Genomic DNA, 10,748 nt, shown 5'->3' with positions numbered 1-10,748 from the left:
TCCAAGAGGGCACCTTCATTAGCCAAACGAAGTACACTCAAGACATTCTTGCTAAGTTTGGGATGAAGGATGCCAAACCCATCAAGACACCCATGGGAACTAATGGGCATCTCGACCTCGACACGGGAGGTAAGTCCGTGGATCAAAAGGTATACCGGTCGATGATTGGTTCATTGCTTTATTTATGTGCATCTCGACCGGACATTATGCTTTCCGTTTGCATGTGTGCAAGATTCCAATCCGACCCTAAGGAATCCCACCTTACGGCCGTAAAACGAATCTTGAGATATTTGGCTTATACCCCTAAGTTTGGGCTTTGGTACCCTCGGGGATCCACATTTGATTTACTTGGTTATTCGGATGCCGATTGGGCGGGGTGCAAAATCAATAGGAAGAGCACATCGGGGACTTGCCAGTTCTTGGGAAGATCCTTGGTGTCTTGGGCTTCAAAGAAGCAAAATTCGGTCGCTCTTTCCACCGCCGAAGCCGAGTACATTGCCGCAGGACATTGTTGCGCGCAATTGCTTTGGATGAGGCAAACCCTGCGGGACTACGGTTACAAATTAACCAAAGTCCCTTTGCTATGTGATAATGAGAGTGCAATTAAAATGGCCGACAATCCCGTCGAGCATAGCCGCACTAAGCACATAGCCATTCGGTATCATTTTCTTAGGGATCACCAACAAAAGGGGGATATCGAGATTTCTTACATTAACACTAAAGATCAATTAGCCGATATCTTTACCAAGCCACTTGATGAACAATCTTTTACCAGACTTAGGCATGAGCTCAATATTCTTGATTCTAGAAATTTCTTTTGCTAAGCTTGCACACATAGCTCATTTGAATACCTTTGATCATATTTCCTTTATATGCTATGACTAATGTGTTTTCAAGTCTATTTCAAACCAAGTCATAGGTATATTGAAAGGGAATTGGAGTCTTCGGCGAAGACAAAGGCTTCCACTCCGTAACTCATACTTCGCCAACACTCCGAGCAACTCTCTCTTCTTTGGGGGAGAAATGAGCATCAAAGAAAAGAACTTCATCCCTGGGGAAGAGAGTAAAAGCTCAAAAGCTTCGCTTTTTGGTATAATCTCAACTCATTTATTTTATGACCAAAGGGGAAGATAGCACTTAGAGGGCTCTAATGATTCCGTTTTTGGCGATTCATGCCAAAAAGGGGGAGAAATGAGCCCAAAGCAAAAGGACCGCACCACCACCACCAAATTCAAAAACTTAGTGCTTTCTAAAAGTCTTTATCATTTGGTATCCTATTGTGTTCAAAAGGGGGAGAAAGTAGTATCTCAAAAATGGTATATCAAAACCCTCTTGAACACTAAGAGGTGGATCTCTTTTAGGGGGAGTTTTGTTTAGTCAAAGGAAAAGCATTTGAAATAGGGGGAGACAATTTCAAATCTTGAAAATGCTTTGCAAACTCTTATTCATGTACCTTTGACTATTTGCAAAAGATCTTTGAAATGGATTTACAAAAAGAATTTGCAAAAACAAAACATGTGGTGCAAACGTGGTCCAAAATGTTATATAAGAAAGAAACATTCCTTGCATATCTTGTAAGTAGTTATATTGGCTCAATTCCAAGTAACCTTTTCACTTACATTATGCAAACTAGTTCAATTATGCACTTCTATATTTGCTTTGGTTTGTGTTGGCATCAATCACCAAAAAGGGGGAGATTGAAAGGGAATTAGGCTTACACCTAGTTCCTAAATAATTTTGGTGGTTGAATTGCCCAACACAAATATTGGACTGACTAGTTTGCTCTAGTGTATAAGTTATACAGGTGCAAAAGGTTCACATCTAGCCAATAAAAAGATCAAGTGTTGGATTCAATAAAGGAGCAAAGGGGCAACCGAGGGCACCCCTGGTCTGGCGCACCGGACTGTCCGGTGTGCCACCGGACAGTGAACAGTACCTGTCCGGTGCACCAGGGAACTCAGACTCAAACTCTTCACCCTCGGGATTTCTCGGAAGACGGCGCGCTATAATTCACCGGACTGTCCGGTGTGCACCGGACATGTCCGGTGCTCCAAGGAAGCTCGGCCTCCTGAACTCGCCAGCCTCGGGTTCGCGCGGCAGCCGCTCCGCTATAATTCACCGGACTGTCCGGTGTGCACCGGACTGTCCGGTGTGCCAGCGGAGCAACGGCTCCCTGCGGCGCCAACGGCTCCCTGCGGTGCATTAAATGCGCGCGCAGCGCGCGCAGAAGTCAGAATCGCCCATGCCGGTGCACCGGACATCAAACAGTACATGTCCGGTGTGCACCGGACACCCAGGCGGGCCCACAAGTCAGAAGCTCCAACGGCTAGAATCCAACGGCAGTGATGACGTGGCAGGGGCACCGGACTGTCCGGTGTGCACCGGACTGTCCGGTGCGCCATCGAGCAGACGCCTCCAGCCAACGGTCACTTTTGGTGGTTGGGGCTATAAATACCCCAACCACCCCACATTCATTGCCATCCAAGTTTTCCACTTCTCAACCACTTACAAGAGCTAGGCATTCAATTCTAGACACATTCAAAGAGATCAAATCCTCTCCAATTCCACACAAAACCCTAGTGACTAGAGAGAGTGATTTGCCGTGTTCATTTGAGCTCTTGCGCTTGGATTGCTTCTTTTCTTTCTCACTTGTTCTTGTGATCAAAACTCCATTGTAATCAAGGCAAGAGGCACCAATTGTGTGGTGGCCCTTGCGGGGAAGTTTTGTTCCCGGCTTTGATTTGAGAAGAGAAGCTCACTCGGTCCGAGGGACCGTTTGAGAGAGGGAAGGGTTGAAAGAGACCCGGCCTTTGTGGCCTCCTCAACGGGGAGTAGGTTTGAGAGAACCGAACCTCGGTAAAACAAATCCGTGTGTCACACTTCATTATTTGCTTGCGATTTGTTTTGCGCCCTCTCTCGCGGACTCGTTTATATTTCTAACGCTAACCCGGCTTGTAGTTGTGTTTATATTTATAAATTTCAGTTTCGCCCTATTCACCCCCCCTCTAGGCGACTATCACCTGCCGCGCTTCCTAGGTAGAGGTGTATGGGATTCATGACCCCTTGGCAGATGGGTAACATGACTTGTGGGTAAAGGGTACAACCTCTGCAGAGTGTAAAACTGGTATACTAGCCGAGCTCACGGTCATGAGCAGCTCAGGACTCTCTGATGTTTAAATTATGGAACTTAAATTCAATTTTGTCATTTGCATTGCATGGGTTTGTTACTAATTTTGTTCTATTACTTTACTTATGGTTTGGTATTTACTTACACTTAGTAACTGCTAATAAAATTTTGACCAACTACTTAAAAGCAATGCTCAGCTTTAACCCCTTTCATTGATCAGCCTTACACTTCACATGAGCTCCCACCTTTGGTGAGTTCGTGTCACATTATTCCCCACAACTTGTTGAGCGATGATCATGTGTGAGCTCACCCTTGCTGTCTCACACCCCCCCACAGGAGATGATCAGGTGGTTCAGGAGGAGCCGCCTAACACTGAGGAGTTCGATCTGATCTAGGTGGCGTGTCTCGGTCGACATTGGCGCCGACGATCCTTAGTTCGTTTTATGTTACACTTTTATTTTGTAATAAGTCTTCCGCTATGTAATAAATACTCTGATGTTTTATGACATTTATCTCTATACACTCTGTTATTATATATGTTGTCTTCTTGGCGCATGTATGAGATGCACCTGGCTTTGTTCCTTAAAGCCGGGTGTGACATCACTTAAAAATATTGTTTCTAAACTAGCCCTTAGTAGTTTTTTATTCCTAGTGGAATATTTTTTGTTTAAAATTAATATGATATAGGTGTCACCGCTCTGACAGAGAAATAAGTAGATTTGATAAGTTTTGTTGGCATTAAGGGTGGTAAGAGCATATATAACTTAGATACTATGTTATGGTTTTTAAGCACTAGATACGTCTAAGAAACTCGTTTATACAACCCAATGTATATAAGTTTTGTATTTTATTCACTAGAAACTTTCAAGATATGTCGTGTCTAGACTTAGAAAAATGCATTAGAAACGTTCCTTTGCCAAGATACATCTTTTGTGTAATTTTACACTTATCCCCTTATATACCCTTTAAGGTACTGATTGTACTTGCCTTAATGGATAATAATTCAAATGTTTCTTTACAATAAATTAGAGCTCTTAATTAATTTTAAATAGAAATGAATGAAAAATATAGTTCAATCCTAATCTAATTAGACCCATAAATTTTATAGTGTAAAATCTAGAGCCTAATATCACCCATAGTTGACATGCAAAATGAAACAAAGAATGTCCTATAAATTATTTTGCAGAACTAAATAAAGACCGGCTTATAAATCTCTACTGCTATAAGCATCCGTTTCCGTTGTTTCTACAGTTGTTATACGTCAACACTCTTTAAGAAAAAAATCGTTAGCCACAATCCAAGCCTCCACATGCATCCTAGCTCTCTTCCCGCTTAAAAAAACTTTTTATATTTCTTTGTACTTATAAGTTGATTTTTTTTTTACCGAACAGGTAATCAAGAGCAAAAAAAATGATGCAACTTTGCCCTATTTTATGGCAGATAGCAATAAACTAACTCACGCACATGAAATTGCGACACATAAGGATTTGGCGTGGCGTGTTTTGCAACCAACAAAACACGCGATCAAAAAATTCCAAGTCTGCGCTGTGTCAAAATTTGGCATGCTTGTGTTTTTATATCAATGGGAAATTTGACAAGATGCGCATCAATTGATGACATATTTGGCGAGCCAATTTTTTGGCCTTGTCCTCAAGTTTGGATGCAAACTAAACACCTGGATGACGACAGGAACTACATTCGATGCCAAATAACAAGACACCATACTGGAAAACAAAATTTAACGTGAAAAACACAGATAAAAAATGCTTGCGGCGTTACAGCCTTACAGGGCTCAAGAAAATTCTGACACAAAAGAAAACAAAACAGATATGCACCAATATATTGCTTTGCACGTGAAATAATGACATGGAGTGATTTGCCTTCAAATAAATATATTAGACAGGCGTTGCATCAGTTCAAAAGCTAGTCTGTGAGGTCATCTTTCACCAATAAATTGTTCATGAATCGGGCAAATTGATTACAATGAATTCGAGTACAGTGTTTTGAAGGTATTTTCTTCTATGTATCACTTCTCGAGGTTATTCGTCATCCTTTCTGCTGGAGGCAGCACAGTTAGTTGCAAAGTTACTGAGACCCAGCTTAAACATGTCAAGGTTCACCCCGTTCTCTACTAAAACACTCGTCACTCCCATTTTTGATACCTGAAAACAAGAGATGAATATATTTCAGTTAAGGTGACGTGAAGCCAGGAGCGTCATAAAAATAACTTCTATGCGCGCATACTTGCAGTTGAGATGCATACACGTATGCGGTATGCAAGTGTAATCACAATACAATATGACCTATATAAAGGATTGTTGTGTTTTTGGGAACCAAGTGCATGCAAGAACCCAAATATCCTACACCGTTTGTATGTCGTTATTTTAGTGTGTTTCTACGATAATCAACTTGGTATATTCATTGGAATATGCCATTTGATCCACATAAAGCCAAAGTATTATTTTTTAATCATATAGCACAGAGAAGAACAAGCAGACCCACTAAACTATAAGGGCCTATTTGGTTTCTTTAGTACAGGGACTAAAGTTTAGTCCATACCCTGTTTGATTTCAGGGACTAAAAGTATTTAGAACGCATTTAATGACTAATGATAACACCAAATTGTCTGTTAACATTCTCCCGCCATTAGTACAACTGAAATAAACGAGGGACAAAAAATAAAATTAATATGGTTTAGTCCCTTTTAGTCAGCCATTGAGGGACTAGGGACTAAAACAATTTAGTCCATATTTTAGTCCCACCGTTTGGCAATTTAAGGACTAAATGAGATTAAAATGAAGGTACTAATCTTAAGTCCCTCAAATCAAATGGGACCTAATTCAGCCAAATTTTTTTTGTTCTAGCACGTCTAAATATGCATAGCCTCCAGCAATATAACAGAAATTCGCTGAAACTAATATTCTAGATTCTAAATTTTGTATATAACTAGAACATGAGGTGAGAACAATATGAATAAGTGATTACTGCTTCAATATTCCTGTTCTCGTCATCAAAGAACAGCATGGATTTGTAGGGAATCCCAGTTTTCCTCTGGATCTTTTGGAAATGCTCAGTCTTGTGAGTCCAGCTGGAGAATATTTCCTTCATACAACAACCAAAAGAAAATAATATAGTATTCAGCATTCTGTTCTTACACCAGAAAAGGCACCTGATTCAGGAGAAAAAAACTTGAGGAAGGGACACAAGCGTGTGAGTGTGCAGGATCATTAAAGGAACATATTGTTGGGCATGGAATATTTTTATGGTCACAATCGAATTTACTGTACTGTATGCCACTATCTTATAGTATATTAAGGCAATATGTGCACTCTTTGAGGAAAATGGTACCGTGGTATAGTAGTACTAAGCTAAGATGGACTCAGATTTGCAAATTCTTGGATTTGGGCTGAGATTTTATTATTTTCTTTGTGGCCAATTAAAAAATATATTTTGATACAATGTGTCCACTAAAAAAAAAACTCGTTCTGCGGAGGTAAGATAGCCCTCGAGTATTTTATTAAGAAGAAGACCTTGTCACACACACAGCCACACAGGTAAAAAAAACCTTGAACCCCTGCTCCACCCATACACAACGGTATTGAAGCCTATGTGAAAATAACCGCGACCGGAGCTAAGCCTTATACCTGTACTTTGGCATGAGATAGACGAAGGGATTTTTTAAGCATATTCTGAAATTCGCACTCACATAGAGTGGAACCGAGAACTCGAAGAGTGCTACCAAAACCACCTAACCAACTCGACTAGAGCCTCTTTCGCTACAATGTGTCCATTATCAATGTGCTCGATGAAACTAACCCAGTAACCCTAAAAAACTTGCACAAGTAACACACCATCCGTTCGCATCGTTATTTGCTTACATATAGCGATATAGTCATATAGCCACATAAAGGGCCATTTTCAGTTTCATATGTTATCGATGGACGATGGTCCTGTTTTATAAGAATAATTTGCCTGAACTATGTTGCATCAATGAATTCTTATATGCAGAAAGGGAAACAACGACCCACACGAAAATTACGGCCGGCTGAGGAAGGATTCTTACTTGGGCGACGAACATGGACTGGAACTCCAACTTGTCGAGGAACACCTTGGCTATGTCCGGGGTGGGGGAGCGAGAAGCAATCGCCATGTCGATCCCCTTCTCCTTGAGGGCGTACATGATGCCCCTGGCGTGCCTGAAAAGGCTCGGCGAATCCCTCTTGGACCGGCACTCGCTGCCGAAATCACAGATCAGAATTCAGAAACCAGTAAATCGAACAAGCAAGGAACACCTAGCGGCGGTCATCAATTGGAGACCTCGCATCAGCGAAATTGGGCTGGGAGAAGAGAGAGTGGGACGGAGTCAAGGATACGGACCAGTAGAAGGGCCAGAGGGTATAGTCGAGGTCGAAGACGACGAGGCGGGGGAGCACCTGGAATAGGCCCAGGATCTGCAGCGCCTCCGCCTTCACCCGCTCGTCGCTCATCCCTGCTCTCTGCCTCTATTCTCCCCGCTGCAGCGAGCCAGCGACGAACACTCGCCGGCGTAAAGGGGGAGAACGCAGACACGATGTGTTGGGTTTGGTGGGTGGGACTTGGGACTTTCGGTTCGACACGGCTAGCGCCAACAAAAGTCAGGGAGGCAGACCGCGGACAAGATCGGCCGAAACGCGTAACGTGTGAGTATTTTTTGTCGTAATAAAACCTTAGAGATTCATATGCGTTATTAAAAATTAAATGACTACAAGTAAAAAATATTTCAAAAATAATAACACATTAAATCTGATAAGAATGACATAAAAAAGTAGACCATGATACCTGTGACCATTCAAAAATTATAATATTTTAGATAACTTATGCGGCAAACTTTTATAATGACCAGTAGAGATGGTAATGGCCCTAATCCTCGCGGAAAATTCTTCTAATGAAATCACTCTAATCCATCTCAATACATATAAATTAAGATGAATACTAGAATATCTAACAAAGCCTTTGGATATGAGATGGAAAACTTTCTTTTTCACAATGATGTAAACAGGGGAAAATTTTCCTTAACGGGTAAATGGGGATGTGGAAACTATCTTCTTGAGGCTACGTTATGATTGTCCAGTCGAACAGTTTGTTCAGTCAATCAACGCAATCAATTACTTGGTAAGGATTTGGATTTGCACAATAAAGGTTACATAGTTCGGTTCTGCCAGTATTAATTTCCAACTAGAAAAAAAAACGCCCTATCAAGCGTTCTACCATGCGCGTGTACAAAATAATAGAACTGCAATTGCTGGTGAATATGGGCAGCATTATATATCTTTGTCATGAAAGTGTCATATAATATAAATGCTAAAAACACATAAGAAATGATGATATGGTATCTCAGCTCATAGTATTATTGTTTCTCCATAGTTTCGATGTGACTTCATTCATTGCTACCAAATGGTTTATCCGATAGCATAGAATGGTTTACATCAAGGTCACCATATCAAGTTTAGTAAGCTAATACATAAACAAGTAGCATAAAGTCCGTCATAGCATGTCATCACACACATATAAAGAAACGGCCTAGGCACCTCATGTCTGCACTCATACAAATGAGTGACACTTCCAATCTAGAATGTTCAACAATGCAATGGGCACTTTTGCAGACAGAAATACCTAAGAAAAAACCACTTAAATCCTAAGCAAAAGTTACCAGGAAATGAAAACATGAAATTATAAATGTTCACTCGGGTAGATGTTTGCTCAGGTGAAAGCTTCATCTATGCAGGCATGGAAGGAGGGTGTCTCAGCTATTTGATGCGAGTCCATATCAAAAGTTGTTTCATCTGGCATTATGTGTTTGTTTCCAGCCCAAACTTTCTGTGGCCCGTTAAACCCTTCTCAGACTGAACAAAAAACAACTTAGGCCCCCCTATCAAATCGCTCCAAGGTATATGAGTGCAAGAGGGAATAAACAAAGAAAATTCTCCAAACGGATTTCAGATGCTTATATTACCTTGAATGCTCAAAGGTGCAGTGTCCATGATTTCAAGTTCCTGGACGACAGCTCCACTTATTCGATTGGTTTCAGTCTAATAACCTTGGACTTTCTGGAATGGAACAAGTCAGTTTTGGGTCTATACAAAAGGGATCATGCAATAGTTACATATTCTCTAATGTTTTTTTAACCGTATTGTGAATTGATGAGGAAAAAAAATGCAACCAAATTTGTTATGATCAAGGTGTTTTTCATTTAAACATAGCAGTGCAATTGTATATTGGGTATATATATATATGTTCTAATTTACCCTTACTGAACGATATAGAGATTGCCACATTGCGACTGGTGAAGAAAAAATAAAAATAAATGTAACTGCATTTGTTATGATCCAGCAATCAACTGTACTTTTGGTTAATGAAATGCAACTATATTGGGGGTATATATCTGCTCTAGTTTACCAAACAAATAACACATCCTAATTGAAAAATCCAGGGTCTGTTTTTCCCATATAATCCATTGCATATATTTGAGAGCACCTAGAGGGGGTGAATAGGTGATCCTATAAAATTCAACACTAAATAGCCACAAGCTTGGTTATAAAGATGTTAGTGCAATAGAACCAAGTGGCTATAGAGCGAGCTCTTGCGAATCACAATAATCATAGAGAAAGACAACACAAGAGACACAGTGGTTTATCCTGTGGTTCGGCCAAGTATAACACTTGCCTACCTCCACGTCGTGGCGTCCCAATGGACGAGGGTTGCACTCAACCCCTTTCAAGTGATCCAATGATCAACTTGAATACCATTGTATTCTTCCTTATAGCTTTCTTCCCGTTTGCGAGGAGTCTCCACAAGTTGGAGCCTCTCGCCCTTACAAGATTGATCATAAAGAAAGCACGGAGTAGGGTTGGGAAGAGCAACGCACACTAGAATTAAATCCACACCTCAAACACGCACACAAGTGAGAAGATGAGCACACAAAACACGCGCGGGGAGTTTACAACTCGAAAAGTGCTCCAATCTCAAGAACAATGATCGATTGCGTGAAAGTGAGGACTAGAAGTCTTGGAATGCTTAGAGTGTGATTGGGTGACTCCTCCATGAGCCTAGGGGTCCCTTTTATAGCCCAAGGCTGCTAGGAGCATTTGGAGGCCAACAAGGAAGGACAAAGTTTCCTTCTGTCGGGTGGTGCACCGGACAGTCCGGTGCACCACCGGGCAGTCACTGTAGCATGTCAGGTGCGGATCTCCTTCCTAATTTAGCGCAGCCGACCGTTGCAACTCCGGGCTGGTTGGCGCACCGGACATTGTCCGGTGCACACCGAACAGTCCGGTGCCCCCTGCCGACCGTTGGCGCGGGCCACGCCTCGCCCGCGGATTGCGCGACCGACCGTTGCGCTGTCGGCCGTTGGCTCACCGGACAGTCCGGTGCACCATCGGACAATCCGGTGAATTATAGTCGTACGCCGCCAAGTTTTCCCGAGAGCGACAAGTTCACCGGAAGCCAGCCTGGCGCACCGGACACTGTTCGGTGCACCACCGGACAATCCGGTGTGCCAAACCGAGCTGAGTATTGGCTGCTCCGAGCCAAGTCCTTTTCTTCTTCTCTTTTCTCTGATTCTAGCACTTAGACAAATATATTA

General features: G+C 41.9%; 1 protein-coding gene across 1 annotated transcript; it reads right to left on the bottom strand.

Moving 5' to 3' along the window:
• Positions 1-5,005: 5,005 nt before the first annotated feature.
• LOC100194219 (uncharacterized) lies at positions 5,006-7,711 on the bottom strand. The gene is made up of 4 exons (NM_001139260.1): positions 7,505-7,711; positions 7,191-7,362; positions 6,113-6,229; positions 5,006-5,289 (listed from the first exon to the last, which is right to left on the bottom strand). The coding sequence occupies exons 1-4, from the start codon at positions 7,612-7,614 to the stop codon at positions 5,167-5,169; spliced, it is 522 nt and encodes a 173-aa protein (NP_001132732.1). The 5' UTR covers positions 7,615-7,711; the 3' UTR covers positions 5,006-5,166.
• Positions 7,712-10,748: the final 3,037 nt, after the last annotated feature.

Source organism: Zea mays, chromosome 5 (genome assembly GCF_902167145.1).
Source record: "Zea mays cultivar B73 chromosome 5, Zm-B73-REFERENCE-NAM-5.0, whole genome shotgun sequence".
Lineage (NCBI taxonomy): Eukaryota > Viridiplantae > Streptophyta > Magnoliopsida > Poales > Poaceae > Zea > Zea mays.
This window is presented reverse-complemented; position numbering and strand designations above follow the sequence as displayed.

Coding starts and splice junctions, on each gene's coding strand:
- LOC100194219 (NM_001139260.1), bottom strand. CDS start 7,614: ATGAGCGACGAGCGGGTGAAGGCGGAGGCGCTGCAGATCCTGGGCCTA. Junction 7,363..7,504: donor ACCCTCTGGCCCTTCTACTG/GTCCGTATCCTT, acceptor TGATTTCGGCAG/CGAGTGCCGGTCCAAGAGGG. Junction 6,230..7,190: donor AGTCCATGTTCGTCGCCCAA/GTAAGAATCCTT, acceptor TGTTGTATGAAG/GAAATATTCTCCAGCTGGAC.